Below are 27,811 nucleotides of genomic sequence, written 5' to 3'. Positions count from 1 at the left end.
TACAGAAGCTACAGGCTCACGTACTAAGGGGGAGGATGTTGAAGGCAGGAACCAGAAGTGACGAAAATAAAAGGAAGTTTGGTTGTGTTTTTGTTGTTTGGCTATTTGGTTTGGTGTAGTTTATTGTGTTGGGTTTTGTTCGTTTCGGTGGTAGGTTGTTCCCTTTTATTGTTCTAGATTCTTACCTGAGGGAGTACGACAACTATCACAGCCAGCCTTTATACCTGAAGGGATTAAAGAAAGGAAAGTCCTACAGAATAAGAAAAGTGGGAGATCAGCAAAGGGAAATTTGGGGTTTTCCCAGCTCGGGCCAATCCAAATTTCCCAGACGTGAAGAAGTGGGGTTCCCAGCACGGGACGCTTCAAAGAATACGTCATCGATGCATCTCGCTCTTATTTCTACCCTCGTGGAGTGGAGTTCTCAGAGTGAGACGCTCCACCGAGTTTGACTTCGATTTGAAATATCCGAACTTTTCCCCTCTTTTCATTTTGTAATTGCTAAACAGTGAACTTAAATTTGTATTATTAACAAAAATAAAAAACTATTAGTAATAACTCATTTCTTTTAAATTTTATTTGCCTCGCCCGACATGGGGACCAATCCCGGTTGGTAACAACACGGTTAATCCAAAAAAACAATTTTCGATTGCAATAATATAAAGAAATCGCCTCGATCATGATTGAAAGACAAGCAAAAAGATAAAATCAGAATTAATTTTTTCAATGAAATTTTTTTTTGTTGAAAAATACTATCGCGATAATACCGTTACTGTGAGATGTCGTTGGCTTTTTTCAGTTCGTTTCCTCGGGAAGGTCACGAGGACGAATGTAGTCGTCGAACCTCATCGAGAGAGAAGAGAGAGAGAGAGAGAGAGAGAGAGGTTGAACCTCTTAACAGTGCGTGTTAAAGGACGATCGCTCGGCCGTTAAGCCAAAGAAGCAAGGTGTAGTTACCCAATCAGAGCGAGGAGGAAACAAAAGAAAGGTGAAAAGAGAGACTTATCGCCTCATGGAGATCGAACCTTACATCCTGCATCCTGGTTAAATTACAAAAAAAAATACAAAAAACAAGCGTGAAACATAAGAGAAGCAACGGAGAATCCAAAAAAAGCAGAGCCACTCGAACACGGTAATTATTATTGAGTGATTGTTGGTAAAGAGTAGGAGTAAGATGATTCTTCATCTTCTCCATTATACTCTCGAGAGGAAGTCTTAACGAACCAATATATATATAAAGCCAAAAAGAATCTTTTCTTTCCGTGGCATGGAAATATTCCATGGACTAATGGATAAAGAGGCACTGGGTCACTCGCTCTGCATTCACGTATATATTTCTTATAGGTCAAAGCTTTTTTTCCTTAAACATCAACGATTAAAAAGGGAGCTTTCTTGATAGCTTCTTTCTTCTTCAAAAATAAAATTTTTAATTTTTACATTCAATATTTTTTACAGAGTTGGCACAAAAATTTTATTTTATTTTTCTTCTGACTTTTCGCTCGTTTTCAGAGAAAATTTTGACTTTTTCTCTGACTTTAACGAATATTCTGATTCACTAAAAAAATTAACAGATACTCAAAAAATGTTCTATTACATTTATTTACGAATTTTTTTAATTGTAAAATTATTCGAAAACATCAATAGTTTCATATAAAATAAATATTTAATTATTGTTTTTTTTCATTGAAATTAAGATTTACAAATATTTAAATTCAAACCTTTTTGAAATTCAACAACTTATAAGAATATTATTATGAAACATAAAGAAATCAATTACTCCAAAATATTAATAAAAATTCGATTAAAATTGTATAAAAAATAATTAAAATTCTGCGTTGAGTTTATTATGAAATAAATTATTATTTATTTATGAAAATAATTGAATTATTGCGAAGAAATTTATAAAAAATTTGTAAATAATTAAATTTTTGTGTAGAATATTATCAAAAAAATTTTTTAAATAATTTAAAAAATTAAAGTTTTTGCATTAAAATTCGTGGTAATTTCATAGTTTATGAGGCAAACAAAAAAGACACAAAAGTTCATAATTTTCTCATGAATTTTAAAAATTAAAATATTTCTAGTCACAACTTCTGATACGAATTCTGATAAAATTTTCCTTTCATAAAATTAGTTTTTCACTAAAGACCTAATAGAAATTTTTGTTGCATCTTTTCTTTTTTCGAATTTATTAAAAAGAGGAAATTCTCCCATGCGGCGGAAGTTGTAAAGAATATTGCATTTCTCTAAAGTATTCTATTTTCATTTATCTTTAACGACTGTCTGCAATAAGACTTCAGATGATTGCATTATGGCATTTCTGATAAGGAGATTGAGTGTTCAGGTACACTTCTTAATCGTTTTGACGTGAGCTGAAAGTTTACTGAAAGAGAGAATTTTCCTCCAAACAGTCTTTTTTTCTTTAATTAGTATCCTCTTTTTCATTCTTTTTCTTTTTTTACACATTTTTTACTTTTCATTTTATTTACACGAGAGTTCAAAAAAGGGTTTTATTTTCAATTGCACAGAAATTGCCGCATATAAAGTGATTATTCCTACCGGAAGACAATTTTATTATTTATTTTTTTTCTTTAAAACTTGTTATTATACTTTTCTCGTCATCATATATTTAAATCATTGATTTAGTTAACATAATTGACTGAATTAATTGAAGTAATTAATGAATTAATGATTGAATCAATTAACTAAATATAAATGTTTGCGTGGCTGTGTGGTATCAGTTTACGATTTGTGTATTTTAAGGTGCAGGGTTTTGACTCACACCCTTAGGTGCGAGATTACTTATTCTTATTTTTCTTACTTTCAATTAGTAAAAATGTTTGCTAATATACTTTTTGCTTTTGAATTAGTAAATTTTATTAATAAATAGTCATTTCTGCTAATTTATTAGTAAAATTTACTAATTCGATCCTGTTTCAAATTCAAGGAGTACCGGTATCTAGTTAGTCCCCCATTTTCCAAAGTTTTAATTTATTTTTCAATTCTAATAAATAATTTGATTAATCAACAATTATTAGTTATATTATTATATTATTATTATCTATAATTAGTTGCATCTATTGAATTAATTGAAATATTGTTCGCGTTCGTTAAATTGATAATTAATAATTATTTAAATTGTTTGAATAAATTAATTATACAATTAGCTGAATTTTAAGTTAAAAATAATTTTATCATTTCTAAAACGTTGTCTTATTCTTCACATTTTAAAAATTTTTTTTTCGGTATTTATTTATTTTACATTTAATTTATTTTTAAGTCGACTTTAAGCCCATTTTGTAAATCTCTTATTGTCAGAAATGTTTCATTCAAAAATTTAGGTTAATGTATTTTAAATTTTCTTTTCACGTTTAAAATTTCGTTGAGTCTTTTTTTCTTCTTAATCTCCCTGGAATCATTATTTTTAATCTTTTTATTCATTTCATCTTCAATTAATTGTAAGTCTAATTAATTATTCCTTTTAATCTCGTTTTAATATAATATAATTATAATTATAATTATTTAATATAATTAATTATAATTAATATAATTTTTTTTATCTTCACTGTAAAAAAAGAGCGTCTTGGTTTAAGACGTTTACGTGGTCACTTCTAAGACGTTTATAAGCGTCTTATTTGCCTAAAATGTTATAGGTCGTGATTTAGGAAATAAATAGGTATACACATATATTTCTGTAAAAACACGTTTTTATTTCAAATATGAAACAAAACAAAACTTTAAAGAAATCCTTCTCTTGTTCTTCATTTTGAGTCTCAAAATTAACATTTTCATTCGAAGTTTTGTCAGGAGGTGGAGCATGGTCATTTCCATTTTCTTTATTTTGATTCTCAATATTAACATTTTCATTCGAAGTTTTTTCAGGAGGTGAAGCATGGTCCATATTTTCTGATTTATTTTGAATTTTATTCTCGTCAGTTAATAAAACGTTGTTTTCTTCCAGCCTTATTCTTTTTGCACTCTTGGTATCGAAAAATGGTTCCCTTTTTTTGGTGGTTTTCGCTGTTTGGTAGTATTTGTTAAATACTTAGGACAGTCAGGGAATATTCTTGGAATACTGCCGTGTTTCAGATACGGTCTTTTTAATTTCGCCTAAAAAAATAATAATTTAAGCTCACTTTTTACAATTTAAAATTTGATAATTATTGAAAGTGTACCTATATTAAATTGTTTAACAATTTTTTTTCAAAAGTCAACTACATTAAAACATATATTATAATGAATATACATAAATACATTTATTAATTATTGAAATAATTCGCATATTTTTTTAATAATAAATAAATTTCTTAAACTTTAAAAATATTTATACATACTGATGACATGACAGATCCATCTGGAGCTTTCACTTCCTTCTTCCAAACAATGTCATCTTCTAAAAAGTGTTGTTGACATACAACCTGTCCACTTTGCACAACAAAGTCTTTGCGAGGAATCGCTTTTTGCCATTGTTCTACCATTTTTTCATCATCTGGCACTGAGAATAAACTAAATTTTTGCTTACAAGAAGCATAACCTGCTTTGCAGTTCGGCACTATACACTTGCTTCCCTTGGAGGGAGCCATTATTTTAATTTTATTTTAACTATATATAGGATATATAGAAACACTTAAATAATGAATCTTAATACACTAAATATAATTTAAAAGAAAAACGAAGATAAAATTACACTAAATTAGAAAGAAAACTCAAAAACGCTAATAATCACAACGACTTTATAATGCATTGCAAATTTGTACATAGGGTGGAATGAAGGTAGCGCCGCTAGAGACGAACTAAACAAGTGGAATCGCTAAGATACAACAGAATTTCGGTTCGTTGGATAGGTCTGCATAAGACGTTTATAAACGTCTAAACGTCTTATTTTGAGACGCCATTTTTTGCAGTGTTGTCATTTTTCTTTTAAGCGTCTTTTTATTTTTCAAATATTTCTGTTTTCCCTTAAACATTTTTTATAACGTGTCTATTAATCTTTCTCATTCATTTTTCAATCCTTTTTTTTATTTTTATTTATTTAAAATGCACAGGTTAGCAACTTATTTTTAAGTATTTAATTTTTTTAAAAAAAAGTTTCCGTGAATGAAATATTTAATTGAAAATATTGAAAATAATTGAATTTTGAAAAATTAAAATAAAAAAACTCTAAGAATTACTTTTTTAAAAAATCTTTTAATATAATTTCGAGAAGCCATAATTTTCATTAATTTTTATTTTTAAATTTACACTTGAAGATTTTTCATTAAAATTTTTGAGAATTCAATTATTTTCAATATTACCAATTAAAAATTAAAATTCTTATGAGAAGTTGATTTTCAAAAATTGTAATAAAATACTTGAAAAGAATCAATTATTTTCAATTAAATTTTACAAAATTTCATTTATTCAAAATCGTTGTAATTGTATACTTCGAAAATTTAATTTGAAAAGTTATTCAAAAATAATTTTTTGTAAGATTTGACTATAGTTTTTTTCCACACTTTAAAGAAACTACAAATTTTTCAAATATTCCATGTAAATTTTTGACCTGGGTCACTTGACGTGGAACCCGTCTTATATGGAAAAACTTTGGTGAATTTTAATCGTTTTTGGTAAAAAAACAAACAAAAATCGTCGGTAGCGTGAAGGTTAACTATATTGGTATTTACAAACTTCGTTTATAGTGAGCCTAGAATAATACATTTTTTTCGTAATTTTGCAATTTATTGTACTTTATATAATTACTAATAAAAAAATATGAATAAAATTGTACGAACAATTTTTAGACAAATAATTAATAGTATTTACTAACTTTAAAAATTTTAAACAAATAATTCTTATTATTTACCAAATTTGTTTACAGCGAGTGCAAAATATTAAAAGTTATTAAAATTTTTATAAATACCGATAACAAATAGAAATTAATTTATTTAAATATTTTCTTAAACAAATTACTTTTTGTTATTTGTTTAAAAATTGTTTAATCAATAATTTTATTCCTTTTATCTATCGGTGTTCTTATAAACCTCATCTAATTATAAAATTAGGTAAAAACTGTATCATCCATGTGCATTATGTAAAAAGCTAGTAAATAACAATAATAATTTATATTAACATTTTTTTAATAATATTTCGAACTAGTTTATCTAAATATTTTATTGAAACGACCAAAATTTCAATAACTTTTACAGAATTAAAGTAAACTTTCACGGAATGAAATTCTGAAAAGTCAGTTCTTGAAAATCAATAGAATTTAAATCATGCAGTTTTAGACAGAACTCCAAATGCACTTTCTAAATTTTAATCAGTAAAATTTCACTGGTAATAAAGTGGGAATTTAGCAACTGCAGATTCCAATTTAAAGAAAAATTAAATATTTTTTTAAAAATTAGTCCGCCATATTGGATCCTCTATTTTGAATTTTTAAAAACGGACTTCAGATTCGTAATCAGCGACCCCGAAAACCTCCATATACCAAATTGCAAGAAAATTCAATAACTTTTTGAAAAATTGGCCGCCATATTGGATCCGCCATTTTGAATTTTTAAAAATGGACTTTAGATTCGTAATCAGCGACCCTAAAAGCCCCCATATACCGAATTGCAAGAAAATTCAATAATTTTTTAAAAATTAGTCCGCCATATTGGATCCGCCATTTTGAATTTTATAATTCAAAATTTATACATGTAACCAGAGATCCGAAACACCATTATATACTTATTTATGTAAAAATCCAATTGTTTTTTTTAATTTGTCCGCTTTTAGAATTAATGATTTAAGCTTATTTTTCTAATTTTTACACTAACATTGTTTATTATTTATTAACAAATATTTCATAAATATGAACTTCTGAAGAATTGTATGACAATCTGTGGGTCTTAAGCTTTAAGTTGCAACTTAGTAGATGTATTTAGAATAATTTGTTTAAAAGTTATTAAACAAAATGTTTGGACGACTATACCCGTGTAGAAATGGTGGTCGGGTTCTAGTGGGGACCTCACCAGTTTACCCCATTTGAAAAAAGGCTCCAACTAGAGAAACTGGTGGGGTTCTAGTCGATTTTGTCACGCTCTAGTTGATAGGGCCCCGACTAGAAGTTCTAGTTCACTTCTACCGGTTTTAAAAATTATTATTTTTCAACTTAACTTATTTATAATTGAATTCTCCATTCATATTAACATTATTAATGATTGTTGCACACGAAAAATCTCGTGCCTATGAGGGTTCGAACCTTGGACCTTGGGGACACCAGACGGATACACATACCTCTCGGCCATGATAGGTTGGATGGACTTCCGCTTAAAGTACATCCCGTTTGGAAATTCCGCCATTTGTCCCTATCTCTAGTAGGGCTCTCGCTAGATTCTGACTAGAATCTCTAGTCGAGAAAAACTAGTCGGGTTCCAATCTAATTCTAGTTAGATGATTCTTACAAGCATTATTTATTAAAAAAGTTTGCATATTATTTGATTTATACTTAATTTTTTAATTATTTAAACAAAATCTTTTATTTATTAAGTAAATTAAAAAAGAATAAACCATAAATAAATATTAATTATGTGGATATAATTAATTTTTATTAACTAAATATTGTAATATATTATTTATTATTATATTATTTATTATTATTATTATTTATTAAAACAATTATAGTAAATATAAAAATATAAAAAGTAATGTAATAAATTAGTTATGTTTAATTTTTCAATAACGTTATAGATATAATTAATTCATAATATTTTGAATTTTAGGGAGTTATTATTCATCACTCTTATTTAACTCTGCATTCCTAATGATAGTTAATAATAATTAATTATGACATTATTGAAAAATTAAACATTACTAATTGCAGTGCTTTTTATATTTACTATAATTATTATAATTATATTATTCAATTTATTATTGTAATTATAATATTATAGCATCTTTTTAATTATTATTAAATACTTGCATTAATTGTGAAAAACATTTTAAAGTATAATTGCACATACATATCTTTTTAAAAAAAAATTATTTTTACGAATAATATTACAATATTTAGGTAATAAAAATTAGTTATACCCACATAATTAATATTTATTTATGTTTTATTCTTTTAATTTACATATTAAATAAAAGATTTTTATTTAATAAAATTGCTTTATTGGAATTTTTTGTAAAAATATTCTACAATATTTAAAATTTTGTTTAAAAAATGTTAAAAAATTAAATAATTAAATAATATGCAAAATTTTTTAATAAATAATGCTAGTAAGTTTTTCTATCTATTAATCTGAATTATTTATATCTATAGAAAGATAATTTATGTATGTCATACTTGTACACTAGTTTGTCTAGTTTGAAATCGATAAGGTCCTAGTGAGTTTTTTCCAGTCTGAATTATCTAACTAGAATTTGATTGAAGCCCGACTAGTTTTTCTAGACTAGAGATTCTAGTCAGAATCTAGCGAGGTCCCTACTAGAGATAGGGACAAATGGGGAAATTTCTACACGGGTAGTCGTCCTTGTGCATACGGAAACAACTTTGTTTGGACGACTATAGTCGTCTTTATGCGCAGGAGGGTAAATCGAAATAAGTTCCACATTTTATACTATAAAGGTATGTTTTTGCAATATTTGGAAAAAAGTCGAAAAAGTCGCATTTTTTAAAAGTAGTCGAAAAAAGTCGGAAAAGTCATAATATCCGAGGCCTGAATGAAAAATAAGTTAATAGAGAAAAAACAAGGGAGCTGAGATGGTCAAAAAAGAAAAAAAACAAGAAATGTAAATTAGAAGAATCAAAATGAAATTTTTGAAAAAAGGACAATCAAAACGTGGACTTATATATAAAGGACACGATTCGTGAATATATAAATTTGTTTTTTTTTTCAGACACAGAGGTTTGCGTGCCAGGAAGTCGAGGTCGATTAGTAACGCGATTAGGAGTGACACGAAGATATATAATTGGTCACTGTTTCTAAAACTGGACCGCCAATGACCAGGGGCGAGTTACAACGGAATATCTCAGTAAATGATCTGTCTTTGAGAAACGGTACTGTGCTTGGTTCACCGCATTTGACCCCTTGCTCCCTTCCGTCAACATTCCTGACCACGCTACTACCGTTTCGTGGTTTTTAACTTTAAAAAAAATAGCAAAAAAATTAACACACACGCACACACCTCTAATGATTCTCTTTTGCATATTTTAATTTTTCATATTCTAGTTCAGAAACCTCAAAAACCGCCTCTATTTGGGCAACAAATGTTCATTAACATTTCGCGACCCCAGTTTCTCGTGGACATTTTCTTTCTCTCAGAGACAATACAAAAACAAGAATTTTTGAATTTACAGCAAAAATTATTTTTCAATTTTTTTTAATTCGGAAAAAGCAAGAAAGATATTTTTGAAAATAATTTTATTTTTCTATTTAAAATTTCAATTCAATAAAATAAATCCTTTCAATATTTAACCCATTCAATATTTTAAGAGAAAATTAGGCGAAAAAATTATCATTATTAGAAGCCAAACAGTCACATGCTGTTAAAACAATTTACATTAAATATAATTAAAAATTCAATTCTAGTACATAGTAAATTTATTAAAAGAAAAAAATAAAATAAAAGAAATTTATCAAATTGAAAAATACAAAAATTATCTCCTATCAATTAATATAAATATTTAAAAGAAAAGGGTTGAGTTAAATTTTGCGGTAAAATTAATTTTCCCCTCCCACACCTTTCACCTTTTTAGTAATTGAAAATCCGTATAGTTCACAATCTCGAGGCCATTCAGGGAAAGTACGAGTTGATCGTAAATCAAATTGTAACGAGCGCTATCATTAGCAATGATAATGTCATGGTAATGCGTGCCATTTGCGGTGGAGCGATCCAATCATGAATATAGAATCATATAATTATAAAGAGCGAACTAATTCCTATCAATTGTAATAAACCAAAAATCTCTTAAGCAACGCAATCGGAACGAATACAATATTTAGTTCATTGTACTTTAAACATCGCCTTCAGTCAATTCACAAGAAATAATATATATTATGACAAAAATTATAAATAATTATAAATATTAATAATAATAGGAATAATAATTACCTATAATTATTATTATTCTCTCTAACTTTTAATTAGTAAAAATGTTTACTAATTTGAATTAGTGACTGACTTTTTGCTTTAGAATTAGTAAATTTTACTAATAAATAGTAATATATCTACTAATGTACTGGTAAAATTTACTAATACAAAAGCAAAATTAGTAAAAAGTATGCTTAAATATTTATGTAGGGGAGACTGGGGCGAAAGGTTAAATTTTGCATAAATGATTTTTTTTAGACAATATAATCCGTTTAGATGCAAATATATATATATCAATATTGTAGGGCAACTTGTCTTCTACTACTTTCAATAAAAAAGTTTTTGATATTTTCGTATAAAATACATGTTCTGCCCTTTTTTGAAAATTTTTTATTTTCAATATTTATTTATTTCGCCCCATGCTGGGGCGAAATGTTAATTGGCTTGGGCTAAATATTAAATTCTATTTCTAGCCTACTAAAACTAATAGGTGTTAAGTAGTAGATAAGTTAAAGTATACATAAACAAGTAATTTAGTTAATAAAAGATCTGTGTTTATTTAACAAAAGATTTAGAACAGTTATAAAGTTAATAAACTAAAATTTGATACCAGTCAAATTGTAGGGGGGAGATTAACTGGCTCAGAAATGGACAATTGAGATTGTCGGTAAACAAAGGTTCGATGAGTTGAAAAGAGAGTTACGAATAAGCGCTTAATTGATCTACTTGATAACGGAGTGATGTCGATGGATAACCAGCTCGACGTTGATTGTTGTTGTGTTGAGAGGATATCCAACTCGAAGCGTAGTGTAGTAAGCCCAAGAGGATAACCAACTTGGCTGACGCGTGTGGATATCGAGAGGACAACCAGCTCGATGCCAATTTTCGTTATGTTGAGAGGATAACCAACTCAACTTACAGTATAATATATATCCGAGAGGATTACCCACTCGGTTAGTATGTGTGGATATTGAGAGGATAACCAACTCAACGTACGATGTAGCGTGTCCGAGAGGATAGCCAACTCGGTTATTATGTGTGGATGTTGAGAGGATAACCAGCTCGATGTAAAGTGTTGGTGTATTGAGAGGATAACCAACTCAACGTACGATGTAGCGTGTCCGAGAGGATAGCCAGCTCGGTGTTACTCTAATATTAAGAGGATAACCAGCTCAATGTAATAAAGTGCACTGGTATTGAGAGGATATCCAACTCAATACTATGCTATGTTTAAAGACGGCGGGGGGGGGGTGCATGCAAATAAATGAATTGAATCGAGTCAAAAGCATGTAAGATTTCAAAGACAGTTTATTTTAAAAGTACAAGTCAATGGAAAAGTTTAAGTATCGAAGCCCGGGAAAATATTCTAAGTTCCTAAGGACGAAAAAATATTCTGAGTCCAAAGTTGAACGAAAATATTCTAAGTCCGAACTTGGACGAAAATATTCTAAGTTCAAAGTTGAACGAAAATATTCTAAGTCCAAAGTTGGACGAAAATATTCTAAGTTCAAAATTGGGTGAAAATTTTCTAAGTCCAAATTTCTTCGAAAATTTTCTAAGTTCAATTTTGGGTGAAAATTTTCTAAGTCCAAATTTCTTCGAAAATTTTCTAAGTCCAATTTTGTGCGAAAATTTTCTAAGTACAAACTTCGGAATTTTAGTATAAGTATAACGTAGTGGTTAGGCTGAGCGGAGGAGGAAGACCAACCTCTAGGTGAGCTCAGGACAGAACTGACGTTTTGGTCCAGTGCATCGAGCTCCCTCGATCGCCATTTCCCAATACGTACAGTGGGAGAACTTCTCTAAGAGAGAGCGCAGCTCGCGTCTGCGCTTCCTATCGGGGCGCATGATTATTCCCCAAATGTCATTTTTCCGAAATGTCATTTTACCGAACTGCACTTTTGCGAATAGTCAATTTTGCGAAAAGCCAATTTTGCGAAATGTCACTTTTGCGAATTGTCATTTTTTCGAAAAGCTATTTTTGCGAATTGTCATTTTTGCGAATCGCAATTTTTACGAATTGTCAATTTTCCGAAAAGTTATTTTTGCGAATCGCCATTTTTACAAATTGTCAATTTTCCGAAAAGTCATTTTTGCGAATTGTCATTTTTACGAAAAGACATTTTTGTGAAATGTCATTTTTGCGAAAAGAGATTTTTCTGAAATGTCATTTTTACGATTAGTCATTTTTGCGAAAAGTCATTTTTGCGAATTGACATTTTTGCGAATTGTCATTTTTGAGAAATGTCATTTTTGCGAATTGTCACTTTTGCGATTTGTCAATTTTTCGAAAACTCATTTTTGCGAATTGTCATTTTTACGAAAAGACATTTTTGCGAATAGTTATTTTTATGAATTGCCATTTTTGCGAATTGTCAATTTTCCGAAAAGTCATTTTTGCGAATTGTCATTTTTGCGATAAATACAATGAAACTTGTAGGTATCTATAAATTCACTATTGTATTTTTCGCAAAAATGACAATTCGCAAAAATGACTTTTCGGAAAATTGACAATTCGTAAAAATGGCGATTCGCAAAAATGACTTTTCGGAAAATTGACAATTCGTAAAAATATCAATTCGCAAAAATGACATTTCGCAAAAATAGCTTTTCGCAAAAATAACAATTCGTAAAAATGGCAATTCGTAAAAATGGCGATTTGCAAAAGTAACAATTCGCAAAAGTGACATTTCTTAAAAATGACAATTCGCAAAAATGGCAATTCGTAAAAATGACTTTTCGCAAAAATGGCTTTTCGCAAAAATGACATTTCACAAAAATGTCTTTTCGTAAAAATGACAATTCGCAAAAATGAGTTTTCGAAAAATTGGCAAATCGTAAAAATGGCGATTCGCAAAAATGACAATTCGCAAAAATGAGTTTTCGAAAAATTGACAAATCGTAAGAATGGCGATTCGCAAAAATGACTTTTCGGAAATTGACAATTCGTAAAAATTGCGATTCGCAAAAATGACAATTCGCAAAAATAGATTTTCGTAAAAATGACAATTCGCAAAAGTGAGATTTCGCAAAATTGGCTTTTCTCAAAAATGACTATTCGCAAAAGTGCAGTTCGGTAAAATGACATTTCGGAAAAATGACATTTGGGGAATAATCATGCGTCCCTTCCTATCTCTGACTCAAAACGATGCGCGTACGGTTCACTCGTTTCGCTTGGGTAAGAGATAAAGTCACGCGTCTTCTCGCAAGTTTCCCTATATCTCAAGGAATTTTCTTAAAATAAAATTAAAAAATAAAATTACTCAGCCTTTCCTAATTACTAAATTTACTTAACTTCTAATTAAAACTAAAATTATAACTAAATCATAATGTACGGTATTATTAGATTATAAAATGTTATATATTAAACTATATATATATATATATATTAATATACAAATAATATAATAATATAATAATATATAAATAATATAATTACTAGTATTGCTTCGAAAAACGCTTGGTTTTAAACAACTTACTGCGAAAGAATGTCTAAAAAGAAAACTAAAAGGGAAGATATTTCAATTTTCCTTTAAGATAGTAAACATTGGCTCGGCCAAGAAAATACGGGAACGAAAAATAATGTTTCGTTTTTACCCTACCATTTAGTGACCTGTATCAAATTTCAAAAAAAAAAATTTTAGTTTATTTCACGTGAGCGGTTTTGCTTTTCGACAGAGTATTTGCCTAATGTCAAATAAATAATTTTTAAACAAATAAACCCAAAAAAATGAAAAATGTAAAAAACATTTTTAACAAAATGTAAAAATACATTTAACACTTCGCCCCAGGGTGCATTTTTGGCTTTAACAACAAATATAAAAAATCTGACTAAAGATATTTATAGCCAAATACCCAAATAAGGACCTAAAAAAATCGTGATGATAATAAATTTAAAAAACATATTTAAATGTTGATATTTTCTTTTTCAAACAAATTTTCAAAAGTAGGGTGAAAACAAACTTCAAATATGGACACCACAAAAACGAACAGAATGTCACATAACTCCGGACAAAATTGCAATTCTCTACAGGGAGAAAAATTTTCTGTTAATGATTACAATAGTCGAACAGTACTGCTCGGATATGTGACTACTTTTCGTAATGCCTAAAGTAGCTTCGTTGTAACAATTCTGTAAGTCGAACGTACTCATTAAAAATTTATTTGAAATAAATACGAACTAAATATGAGTTAGCACAAAGTCTATGTGACTGATTACAATAATCTACGTTAAAAGGAAATCTTGGATTCTATCCACATTTGCAGCAATCTAAGGGAATCAGTGATACAGTCTGTAGGGGAGACCGGGGCGTAATGGCTAAGGGGCGTAATGAATAATTGTAATTTGTTTAAAAACCGTAAATTGGAATAATTTCGCACAATAGACAAGTTATTGTACTTGGTATACTGCAAGTTTGTCGGAAGTTTCATTAATATTTATTCATTATTGTAAGAAATATAGTAGAAAAACTATTTTTGACATACGAAAGTAACTTTTCAAAATTTTCGTTTTTTCGTTCTATTTTTTTCAAAAATAGCTTTTAAAAAAAAACTGAAATGAGGTTTCGATCTTGACACGTTTGTTTTTAAGGGACAATTCGAGATTTTTGATTCACACTTCCGGTATTGTTAAAAAAAAGCCAAATATTTGCCGAGTACCCCCGGGGCGTAATGGCTAGTTTTTCCCGGGGCGTGTTGGCTAATGCAATACGCTATGTATAAAAAGCAACCTACCATATCGGCGAAGTGTAGGTTTGTTTTCGCGATTGCTTGTCACTTAGTTTAAGTATGTTTAGGTATTTTTAACAAAATTTTAAAGCTTTGGTCTAAAATTTACAAATAGTAGATTTCAAGCTACGATTTTAATGAGAAATTACAAAAAAAAATTGAGAGAGTGCCAATATCACAGAATATTATTGAAAAAGCGATAGTTGAAGTATTGCTGAATAAAAATAGCATTCACGGAATACCCAGGAACCTTAATTTACAATATGCAATAAGATTGGAAACTGTAGATAATAATTAGCAATCATTATTCATTACGCCCCGGGAGTTATCCATTACGCCCCGACTCGGGCCGTATTTTGGAGCTCTGCATTGCTCCAGAAAAACTGTTGTAGAATAAAAAGTAAGAGTCATATCGGGACGTTTGTAGTCTTAAAAGAAAGCTGAGATACCAGAGTAAATTTTCTGGAAGATAAACATTCAATTAGAACAAAAATGTCCGAGTAAAACAACAAAGAGTGAAAAGTTAGCCATTACGCCCCGGTCTCCCCTAGTAGCAGTCTTTACAACAGGACTATTGTAAAATAAGGTGACCGCGGCTGCCTGCCTTCTTATTTTACAATAGTTCTTCGTAAAGACTACTATTGCTATATTTCTGATTACAAATGACTGTTGTAAAGTTAAAAAAGAAAATTTTCAACTAAAATAAAATTTTTTTGTAATTCATGACTTCTAATCATGTATTGCACATTAATTTCACTCTTCCAAGACTACCCACTTCAAGATTAATTATATTATTAAACTAGACAATTTCACTAAACCCTAAGTACATAAATCTAACTTAAATACTAAACGCATAACATAATAACGATCGCTATTTACACATATTTATACATGACTTGAACTTCCTTATATACTAACTGCTATGAAAGTTCACCACTTGCGAGAAAGACTTATACACTTTCAATGTAAAAAATCTGCCCGCCCTTCGGGCGGACACATTCTCATCCGCGCTTCGCGCGGGAGGCTCGCAAGTTTCAGCGCGCCTCGGGGCGCGCGAATGTTGGTCGTCGCGCTTTGCGCTCCGAGGATTGTTGCGCGCTTCGCGCGCAAATAGCTCGCGTCGCTCGCAGTCATCCACGACCGTTGTGCATTATTTGCGTTCTTTTCCTTTTTTCTATTATATGTTTCAAGGAATTATTTTTTCTTAAAGTTACTACGACTTTAAGGATTACATTCTCATCACATATTTTTGCTTGCTGATAATTGCGAGATTAAGTGAACTTAAATGCAAATTTTTGTTCTTGCTGATCGAAAATGAGAAATTATTTTAACTACTAAATATTTTCGCAGAAATATGGGTTGTTGAAAAAGCTACAATATTTTAAAAATACAAGTCGGGTAACAGTGACAAGCCTTAAGCCACTCACTGCTACTTGATTAGTATTATTCCTTTCAACCACGCGTTCGTCCCCTTATTCCAGCCAGCCCTTCATTTGTCAATAACAATTATTTGTATAAACTGCTGCTCAAATTGATTAAATCATAAAATATCTTTATGTTTTTATGAACATCTTAATTATTTGCAAAATTTAAAAATAACCCTAGTTTCTAGGCGCTTTAGATAAGAAAAATAATAAAATAATAATAACTACATAGTATACTTCTTATGAGATTCAATGCAATTCGAGGGGTAAAACATATAAAAAATTCAAATCTATATATATAAAATCAGACTTTTGTCTGTACATTGCTTAGAACATTAAATTTCACACATAATTATTCGTTTTAAGTATCAAGGATTCCAAATATACCAATAAAAAATTTCGTGTATGTATGTATGTGTGTATGTATGTATGTATGTATGTATGTATGTATGTATGTCACAGAATCTTTGTTCGCGCATCAATTAAAAACGGCTGAACAGATTGAAACCAAATTTGGCAGAATGTTAGACCTCGGGCCAAGGAAGGTTTATAAATTTTCCATAATTTTAGATTTTTCACCAAAGGGTGGAGACTATTAAATCAGTAAAGTGTTTTTGAAGTGCCCAAAAATAATGAAGCTAAATGCCATAAAAAAAAGAAAAAATGTTAAATTTTAAAAAATTCGGTTTTTCGAATTTTTGATAAATTTCAATAATTTCAAATTTTTGACCAAAGAGTGGAGACTATTAAATAAGTAAAGTATTTTTAAAGAGCACAAAAATAATGAAGCTAAATGCCATAAAAAAGAAGGAAAAATGTTGAATTTTAAGAAATTCAGTTTTTTGAATTTTTGCTAATTTTCCATAATTTTGGATTTTTTACCAAAGGGTGGAGACTATTAAATAAGTAAAGTATTTTTAAAGAGCACAAAAATAATGAAGCTTAATGATATAAAAGAGAAGAAAAAAATGTTAAATTTTAAGAAATTTGGTTTTTCGAATTTTTGCGAATTTTCCATAATTTTAGATTTTTTACCAAAGGGTGGAGACTATTAAATAAGTAAAGTATTTTTGAAGAGCACAAAAATAATGAAGCTTAATGATATATAAGAGAAGAAAAAATGTTAAATTTTAAGAAATTCGGTTTTTCGAATTTTTGATAATTTTTTATTTTTTGCTAAAGGGTGGAGACTATTCAAATAGTAATATTATACTACCGAAGTAGCGAATGGTAACTTATTATTAATTTTCCGGTGAAATTAAATTTCCGGCTATTTTCTGATTTTCCAGATTGGTAGAAACATTGTTATAAATGTATTGGCAGAAACTAAAACCCGTCGAAGACGGGTACGACAGCTAGTTGTTTATAAAATTATTATTAAAAATATGAAATTTTTAAATTTACAATCATGAAAATATTTTCATTTGAAAGAGTGAACTACTATGTGTAGTCAGTGTAAATTTCATTAATTTACTGTAAACGCATTTTAAGTTATTAATTATTTTTTAAAATGATGTAGTATTCTGTTCTAATGCAAACAAAAAATTTCAAATTTAAAAAAAAACAGTTAAAAGTTTTACTTTATATATTCTAAACAACAAATATTTATAAAAGTTTTAAGATTTTAAAAAACAATAAATTTTTTTAACACAGTAAAACTGGTCGGGCCCAAAAACTTAAAAAAAAAAAAAAAAAAAGTTTTTTAAAAAAAATGTTGTAGAGAAAAGTTGTTTGTATTTTTCTAATCTAAAATAATATAAAGTTAAAAATTCTGAAATTTGAAAAAATTGATTTTTCAAAATTTTGAAACTACCGTAGTTTTTGTAGTTTTCAACGAAAATGGCTGGTTAACGAACTTAACCTTCATTTTTACACCAACTTTAAGTGTGTTAAATTTAAAAACGATCAGATAAGATTTTTAAAAGTTATTGTGTCAACAACATTTTGGTCTACAGACGGACATACACACATACAGACAGACAGACAGACAGACAGACACACACACAGACAGACGGACTCGCCGGACCATGTTTTTCGGGTTCAGGGGACCTCAAAACGTAAAGATTTCATAAAATTATCAAAAGTCAATTTTCGACCAAAACTAATACTTTCTCATGTGATGAGAATGTAAAAAATCACTTCGTTCTCAATAATTAATACAATTATTATTCATTGTTAGTCTTTAATATTGTAAGGTCTATTTTTTATTACATTTCCATAGTTAAAATTTTTTTTTCTAACACACGCACCGAAGGTAAAAGATTTCTTGCCTGTATAAATTGTTATATAATTTACACAACTTACGTAAGTTACGTAAATAACAAAAGTAAGTTACATCCCGTGTGGAAAAATATTGTGGCAGTCGAGAGTCCAATGATTTCCCGATTAGCAATCATCAAGTCCGTCTAATTCTAGACGGTCCATCAAGTCCCGAATCAGTGACTTAACAGATGGGCTTATTAGAAAAAATCTAAGTCAAATATGTCCGCCTAGTACGGTGTTATTAAGACCGTCTAGATTTGGTCTAGGATGTTATATGCGCATGCGTCGATGTATGCCCAGCTGTTAAGTAACATGGCGCCTAATGGCGTCGCGTCGTTTGGCGTCGTTAGATCAGTCAGCGTATGGTGCATTTTCTTTGTGAATTTTAGTATTCGTTGTGGTTTCTGTTTTATGTGAATAATAATGTGCTATGTTATTGCTGTTTTCTGTATAATTTAATTTTAAATGTGCACTGAAAAAAATAGACTTTGATGTGTTTCTATGTGTTTTGACTAGTCGGCTGAAGCTAGCAGTCGTACTCAGCATAAATGTTTAGGCGTCATCTACCAATATGCCTCTCCTTCAAATCTAGTAATACTTAATGATTTAAAAAACCATCGAGTATTGTTATTTGAAAATCAATATCCACTAAATAGCAAATTTAGTAAGTTTTTATTTATTAATTTCATTAATTAGTGGTTGACGCCTAAAGATTGGTGCTGAGTACGACTGCTAGTTTCATCCGGCTGTTTTGATTTGCAGTAAATTTTATTTTACAAAAAGACTACTATATCTCCAATGCCAAAGATTGGGAGAGACACAAAGCCTTACGCTTAAAGAAAGTTGAAGTGAAAAATACAGAAAATTAAAATATTTTTTTATCCTTTTTATGTAAAAAAAAGTCATCAAAATTATTTCAAATATAATTAAGTTTTATCATTCTAAGAATAGTTGTCATAACATATAATGAGAAATTTTGAATATACGTAGATTAGAATTTACTAGCACTGCTGATCACACCAGAAACGCTGGTCTATTCTAGACGATAGCGTGGAAGTTTCGTTTCAATTCTGAACAGCCGCTCGACAAGACCGTCTGCCCTGGGTCTAGAAAGACGTTAGACAGTCTATTAAGCGCTTGGTCAGCGCCCTAAAATTTTTCCACACGGGATAAACAAGTAAGTTAATTTACGTAAGTTACGTAAAATATAAGTTACATACATAATGTAAGTTACGTAAATAACGTAAGTTGCACTTACGTAAATAACTTAAGTTACGTAATGGACGAATTATTGTAAATTGCACTAATTAGGTAACTTACGTACTTTACGCAAGTCATGAATTACAAAAAAATTTTATTTTAGTTGAAAATTTTCTTTTTTAACTTTACAACAGTCATTTGTAATCAGAAATATAGCAATAGTAGTCTTTCCCTACTAAAAAAATAATGAGGAATCATGACAAAACATCAGAATTCTGATTATTCGTCAGATTTTCTGATGCTTCTTCTTGACTCTGATGATTTGTCATTTTTCAGATTATTTCTGACAGATTTTTTAGAATGGATTTGATGTTTTGTGAAAACTCTATCAGTTTCTCACTTCACTTCACAAACCAGGCTGACCATACTTGAAGCGTATCTTTTAATTTCTTCAAAATGAAGTTTCTTAGAATAAATTTTAGATATTTGGAATCATGAAATATCACATATTTTGAATTTTTAAATTATAAGCTTCAATTAGTTAAATTAAACAAATTTCAAGTCATAAAATTTTTGTTTAAAAAATCATAAACCTTCAGAACAATGCCTTTTTTGCCCACTCGACTCAACTCAGTCCCAATGACCAATTCGCTATGCAACTTTCTTTAACAATAGATTTTCCGAATGTGAATATGAAGATTTAAAAACAAGAATTTTATAACTTTAAAATTCTGCATTTTAACTAATTCAACTTTGTAACATAAAAATTTAGAATCTATGGTATTTTACGATTCAAAATATCTAAAATTTATTTTAAAAATCATTTTTTTAATTATCACCCAAACCTTATAATTTATTTTAATAAATGTTTTTTAAAATAAATTTTAGATATTTGGAATCGTAAAATACCATAGATTCTAAATTTTTATGTTACAAAGTTGCATTAGTTAAAATGCAAAAGTTTTAAGTTATAAAATTCTTGTCTTAAAATCATCACAAAAGACTCGGAAATCTATTGTTACAGAAAGGTGCGTAGCGAATTGGTCATTGTGACTGAGTTGTGTCGAGTGGGCAAAAAAAGGCATTGTTCTGAAGGTTTATGATTGTTTAAACAAAAATTTTATTACTTGAAACTTGAGCAATTAGAGGGACCGGATCGAAGAACTCCATAAGCGCTCGAAAAGGCAAATAGAGTTGGCCCCTGTGAAAATTTTGAAGTGAATTTTTAAAGTTCAAAAAAATAATTTTTAAAAAATATGAGGTTATAGATAAATGAAAAACTGACTTTTTTTCTCTATGAAATTTTTTTATATCGTGCATATTTTTAATAAAAAAAATTAAAAAGCGAAATTTTTTTTTCACAAAAATCAATTACATTTTAATAATTACACTGTTATATCTCGGGCAAATATTATTGAAATTTAATATAATTTGGTATACTTACTCAGTATATACTAAGGATGACTGTAGTTGAGGCGAAAAGCCGAAAAAAAAATATTGTTTAATAATATTTAATAACAAAGTGATAAGTTTGGAAATACGCACTTTCTCACATTCCTATGCTACAATTTTTCGTTCTCTTTGAAACTAAGAAAACTTCCAGCGAGAAAGTTTTTCGTCTAAAACTGAGGAAGTTTTTGCACAAAGTTTCAATAAGATTGCTCAATAATTAATGAAAATACAACAGTTTTAAGAAACCGGCCGCGCGCTCAACAATTACATACGGGCCGTTTTCAGCCTCACGGCAGGAGATTAGATTCGCAGAATGATTGTTTTGACATAAACATAATTATTTTAATTTAAACAAAATATTTCTCTTATAATTTATATATTATTTTATTTTATATTAAACTAATAAAGGTCAAAGTCATAGCGGAAGTAAAAAATGTTAATTTTTGGCAGTTTACTCTAGTTTGTAGTGTTTGTAAATATTGCGTTTTGTCTGTTTTCCAAACGTAAAAGGTAAACAAAGCGCCTCCTTTTGTAGAAAAAGTTTAATTCTACAAAAACGGTTACATTTTGTTGGACATATTCAACTGTTACTTCTGTCTTTAATTTTATTTGAATTTATGTTGTTTTTGAAATATTTTTTATCAAAGTTTATTTGATGTGGGTGAAAAAGTTGTAAGGAAAAAATGGATAAACAAAAAGGGCGAAAAAGATCTCGAAATCCTGATGAATGGAAAGCAAATAAGAAAAAAGTATCTAAGAACAAGGTAATTTAAATATATTTTCTAAAATTTGGATCATAGCATAATAAAAAAATTTTAAATAAATTCCTGAAATGTTTAATTCAACTAATAACCTGTACAACTAATTAACTGTAACTAATTATTTTAAAGTTCTCCCTGAAATCTTCTCATTATGAGATTTTATTAGAATTTTAATCAAATTTGATTGTAATAATATAATAGTTTTTATGATTGTGTAAATAAATATTAAATAAAAGTCAATTGATATAAAATAAATTAATGAAATAAATAGATACGTTAATAACAAATGGATTACTTATCAATTCAATAATAAATAAGTAATAAAAAAAAAATAAAAACTAGATTGAAAGAAAGTCGATTCATAAATCAATTCGATTGTAATCAAATGATAAATAATAAATAATTAAGATTTAAATAAATTGGTAAATTAATAAAAATTAAAATTACAGTCAAATTTTAACTGAAAGTAAAAAAAAATAATCTTAAAAAATAATTCAATTTTAACCTTTAAAGTGCTATGCCGGTCTGACAGACCGCTATTAAAATTTTCTTTGCTTGTAACTTTTTTTCAAAGTATAATAAGAACTTGAACTTTTTAGTAGCTTCATATTTTATGAAAATCTGTTAGGAGACAACTTTTTCAAACATTTTTATTCGTTAAATTTTGTAATATAAATAAATATTTGAAATATAGCGGTCTGTGAGACCGGGGTTAGCTTTAAGTGAAAGTATATTCCAGTATATTCCCATGAGTGACGTCTGCGCAACTTGACGCGCAGCTAGTTCTACTGACAGTTCTCATAGACTGCATTTATAAAATAAATAAATGCATAATACAGAAATGACTTTTTTTGTTAAAAAGTAAAAAATATTTATAATAGTTGTCTTTTAAAAATTATAAATGACTAAAAAACTGTCAAAAGGGAATAGCGGTCTGCCAGACCGGGATTAGCACTGAGCGTGATTTTTTAACACTTAGCACTTTAAAGGTTAACTTACTGAATTAATTAAATGTAAATATATTTATTTAACACATTTTTATTTACTTATTGAGATTAGAAAATAATCCTAATAGAAATAAAAAAATATAAATTTGAATCTAATTTGAATCTAATAATATAACATATTTTATAAATATATAAATAAATGTTAGATAAAAGCTATTTTGTTCAAAATTAATTTGTATTTTATAAATTTAAAATGTAATATTTTATTATTTGACATAAAAATATCTTTCTCTAGATTCCAACGGAGTGAATACTTTTTTATCAACTTTTTTCCCTGAATCAGAAACATATTCTTCTCCCTAGAGAAAGATATTTTTATGTCAAATAATAAAATATTACATTTTAAATTTATAAAATACAAATTAATTTTGAACAAAATAGCTTTTATCTAACATTTATTTATATATTTATAAAATATGTTATATTATTAGATTCAAATTAGATTCAAATTTATATTTTTTTATTTCTATTAGGATTATTTTCTAATCTCAATAAGTAAATAAAAATGTGTTAAATAAATATATTTACATTTAATTAATTCAGTAAGTTAAAATTGAATTATTTTTTAAGATTATTTTTTTTTACTTTCAGTTAAAATTTGACTGTAATTTTAATTTTTATTAATTTACCAATTTATTTAAATCTTAATTATTTATTATTTATCATTTGATTACAATCGAATTGATTTATGAATCGACTTTCTTTCAATCTAGTTTTTATTTTTTTTTTATTACTTATTTATTATTGAATTGATAAGTAATCCATTTGTTATTAACGTATCTATTTATTTCATTAATTTATTTTATATCAATTGACTTTTATTTAATATTTATTTACACAATCATAAAAACTATTATATTATTACAATCAAATTTGATTAAAATTCTAATAAAATCTCATAATGAGAAGATTTCAGGGAGAACTTTAAAATAATTAGTTACAGTTAATTAGTTGTACAGGTTATTAGTTGAATTAAACATTTCAGGAATTTATTTAAAATTTTTTTATTATGCTATGATCCAAATTTTAGAAAATATATTTAAATTACCTTGTTCTTAGATACTTTTTTCTTATTTGCTTTCCATTCATCAGGATTTCGAGATCTTTTTCGCCCTTTTTGTTTATCCATTTTTTCCTTACAACTTTTTCACCCACATCAAATAAACTTTGATAAAAAATATTTCAAAAACAACATAAATTCAAATAAAATTAAAGACAGAAGTAACAGTTGAATATGTCCAACAAAATGTAACCGTTTTTGTAGAATTAAACTTTTTCTACAAAAGGAGGCGCTTTGTTTACCTTTTACGTTTGGAAAACAGACAAAACGCAATATTTACAAACACTACAAACTAGAGTAAACTGCCAAAAATTAACATTTTTTACTTCCGCTATGACTTTGACCTTTATTAGTTTAATATAAAATAAAATAATATATAAATTATAAGAGAAATATTTTGTTTAAATTAAAATAATTATGTTTATGTCAAAACAATCATTCTGCGAATCTAATCTCCTGCCGTGAGGCTGAAAACGGCCCGTATGTAATTGTTGAGCGCGCGGCCGGTTTCTTAAAACTGTTGTATTTTCATTAATTATTGAGCAATCTTATTGAAACTTTGTGCAAAAACTTCCTCAGTTTTAGACGAAAAACTTTCTCGCTGGAAGTTTTCTTAGTTTCAAAGAGAACGAAAAATTGTAGCATAGGAATGTGAGAAAGTGCGTATTTCCAAACTTATCACTTTGTTATTAAATATTATTAAACAATATTTTTTTTTCGGCTTTTCGCCTCAACTACAGTCATCCTTAGTATATACTGAGTAAGTATACCAAATTATATTAAATTTCAATAATATTTGCCCGAGATATAACAGTGTAATTATTAAAATGTAATTGATTTTTGTGAAAAAAAAATTTCGCTTTTTAATTTTTTTTATTAAAAATATGCACGATATAAAAAAATTTCATAGAGAAAAAAAGTCAGTTTTTCATTTATCTATAACCTCATATTTTTTAAAAATTATTTTTTTGAACTTTAAAAATTCACTTCAAAATTTTCACAGGGGCCAACTCTATTTGCCTTTTCGAGCGCTTATGGAGTTCTTCGATCCGGTCCCTCATTATTTATTTAACTAATGGAAGTTTTTAATTTAAAAATTTAGAATCTGTGATAATTCATGTTTCCAAATATCTAAAATTTATTCTAAGAAACTTCATTTTGAAGAAATTATAAGCTATCTCGTGAACTATAACTGATATGTAAAAACTGATATCATTTTTGAATTTTAATCCAAGAGAGTATAAGGTATACGTAAAACAGTCTTCAAAATAATCTGAGTTTATAAACATTAAATATAATGTTGAAATAAACAAAAATGATTTTAAACATTAAAAAATGTATAATGGTTTCTCGATGGTATACCTAAGTTTTAAAAGGCGTGACGACCCTTTTACATAAAGGAACAAGAATACATCCCCAAAAAAGATTTTTTGCTGTGCTATAAAAAAATTCGGTGGCAGTCATAAAAGTTTTCATGATTCTTGGCAGTATTTTGAAGGGTTCTATTTCTTTTTCATGTTTTTGAGCTGCAATTGTAAGAAAAACTGCTCAAAAACACCAGAAATTCTGATTATTTTTCTGATGTTTTGTCATTATTTTTTTAGTAGGGTTACGAAGAACTATAGTAAAATAAGAAGGCAAGGCAGCCGCGGTCACCTTATTTTACAATAGTCCTGTTGTAAAGGCTACTATACAGTCTGTATCACTGATTTCCTTAGACCGCTACAAATGTAAACAGTATCCAAGATTTTCTTTTAACGTAGACTATTGTAATTATAACAAGTCTCTGCGTGAATGCCTACAGTACCCTTTCTGAACCTGTACATCTAAACTATTAATGATTCCAAAAAATAAATTTCAACACGATTAATACAGTGTTTGGATTCATTAAAGTAACTATAGTAATCGCTCCTACTAAATTCTTAATAAATTACATAGTTTTCGTAATCATTACAAAAAGTGGTCACATATACGAGCTGTAATATAGACTATTGTAATCATTACGAAAGAAATTTTCTCCGTGTAACTATTTCCGTTCGAAAGTTAATGAATTTTAACTGTTTTGACAGTTTAACCTTTCGGCCCAGTCTCCCCTACCTATTAATAATTATTTTCATTTTCCTAATATAAAGTCAATTCAAATGAACAAAATATTTTTTTTTGTCAAATAAACATGTTTATTAATTTGAAATAGTAACTGACTTTTTGTTTTTGAATTAGTAAATTTCACTAATAAATTAGTGGAAATTACTATTTAAATTAGTAGAATATACTAATTCAAAAGCAAAAATTCAGTCATTAATTAAAATTAGTAAATGTTTTTAATAATTCAAATTTAGAGAGAAAGAGTGTTCATTCGTTTAAAAATTAAATAGTATACGGAATTTACTAATTTTAAGTGGAAAACTACTAATTTTGATATTTAAATACACTGTGAAAAAGGGTGTTAAATGTTAACGCCCCAAGGGATTCTATAAAAGTCGCACCCATTTAGGAGTTAAGCCGAAGGGAGTTGGATGAAAGGAGTTGAAAAATTTACACAGTAAAAATAAGAACTTATTAAATTAACTCCCTTATGGAGTTGATTTTTAACTCGAAAAATTTCACTCCCAAATCCAGTGACCGTCAACTCCCTAAATTTTTTACAGTGTAGTGAATGTGAAATAGTTAAAAGTAGTGAAACTTTACTATTTCAATTAATTGATATTTCAATATTTATAATTAATAATTAATAATTAGAGAATTAGTAATTTCCTACTCTCTAAATTTGAATTAATGACTGACTTTTTGTTTTTGAATTAGTAAATTTTACTAATACGTAATAACTATTTCTTAATACAATTGAGGGCCTGCATACAATAACAACCGCTACGCTTGGTTGTAGGGGATAATACCAGCCAGACAGCAGTGAGAGCCTCTGGGCCGTTCACTGCTACCTGACTGGTACTATCCCCTACAACCAAGCTATTGTATGAAGGCCCTCAATTTTACTAATAAGTTAGTAGAACTGACTATTTATTAGTAAAGTTTTCTAATTAAAAAGCAAAAAGTCACTCTCTAGTTTAAATTAGTAAACATTTTTACTAATTCAAATTTAGAGAAAACTAAAACTTGGTAAAAAGGAAAAAATTCAGAAAACTAAAATAGTAAAAAATAATTATAAATTTTTTCTTCCTTTAAAAATTCAATAAAAATGCAATATTGCAAGAAACCAGAAAAAATTGAAATAAACTCGATTTTATCCGAAAGAAAAATGAGAAAAAGAAATGAGCGTCTTTCGAAATTGGTTTTGAAAATAAATGCAATTTTGAATAAGCGAGAGAGGTGGAGAGGAAATAAATTGATAATCGTCTAAAAAGGAGGACGATAAATTTAATGGAGTAATCTAGAGGCATAATCAGAGTTTAATCCATAAACGAACAAATTCAAGAGAAAATCATAAAGTATCAGAGAGCAATTTATTTTAGTCAAATTTAAATAGTCTCGTATTAAAGCGTTTGATAAGTAAAACCAGAGGATCGATCTCTGGTGTTTTAAGTATAGATTATTGGTTTATGCTTACATGTTTTTATATTTATTTTTTCATTTTTATTTAAATACATCGCGAATTTTCAAGCTCAGGGCAATTGAGGTTCTATAATTGCGATATAATTGAATAGTAAATGGCCATGGCTATGTATATATATAAAGATGGAGTAATTCTCGAACAATTATTTTTATTACTGAAACTGTATTCTGAGTAGGTGTATATATTTGTGTAGTCTTTATCTCTTCGATCGATCAATTAAATTAGTGATCGCTCGTAAGTACACCCTCTTCTCTCTCGTTTTTCTTCTCTTTTTACTTCTATTAACTAGCCTT

At 28.2% G+C, this 27,811-nt stretch overlaps 2 protein-coding genes across 2 annotated transcripts in view; both read right to left on the bottom strand.

The window, feature by feature from the left end:
* Positions 1–27,811, bottom strand: part of LOC122513079 (protein Shroom) — a 259,002-nt gene that overhangs the window by 211,243 nt on the left and 19,948 nt on the right. The window lies entirely within an intron of this gene.
* LOC122513081 lies at positions 3,708–5,021 on the bottom strand. Its single transcript, XM_043629314.1, has 2 exons — positions 4,332–5,021; positions 3,708–4,107 (listed from the first exon to the last, which is right to left on the bottom strand). The coding sequence occupies exons 1-2, from the start codon at positions 4,578–4,580 to the stop codon at positions 3,961–3,963; spliced, it is 396 nt and encodes a 131-aa protein (XP_043485249.1). The 5' UTR covers positions 4,581–5,021; the 3' UTR covers positions 3,708–3,960.

The sequence above is a fragment of the Leptopilina heterotoma genome, unplaced genomic scaffold (genome assembly GCF_015476425.1).
Source record: "Leptopilina heterotoma isolate Lh14 unplaced genomic scaffold, ASM1547642v1 Lhet_133, whole genome shotgun sequence".
In the NCBI taxonomy this organism is placed as follows: Eukaryota; Metazoa; Arthropoda; class Insecta; order Hymenoptera; family Figitidae; genus Leptopilina; species Leptopilina heterotoma.
The sequence above is the reverse complement of the archived record's forward strand: the minus strand, read 5'-3'. Positions and strand labels throughout refer to the sequence as shown.

What these genes read in the sequence shown, in the direction of transcription:
- LOC122513081 (XM_043629314.1), bottom strand. Translation starts at nt 4,580, where the DNA reads ATGGCTCCCTCCAAGGGAAGCAAGTGTATAGTGCCGAACTGCAAAGCA. An exon ending in ATGGATCTGTCATGTCATCA is followed by an intron (nt 4,108 to 4,331) that starts GTATGTATAAAT and finishes TTATTTTTTTAG; the next exon opens with GCGAAATTAAAAAGACCGTA.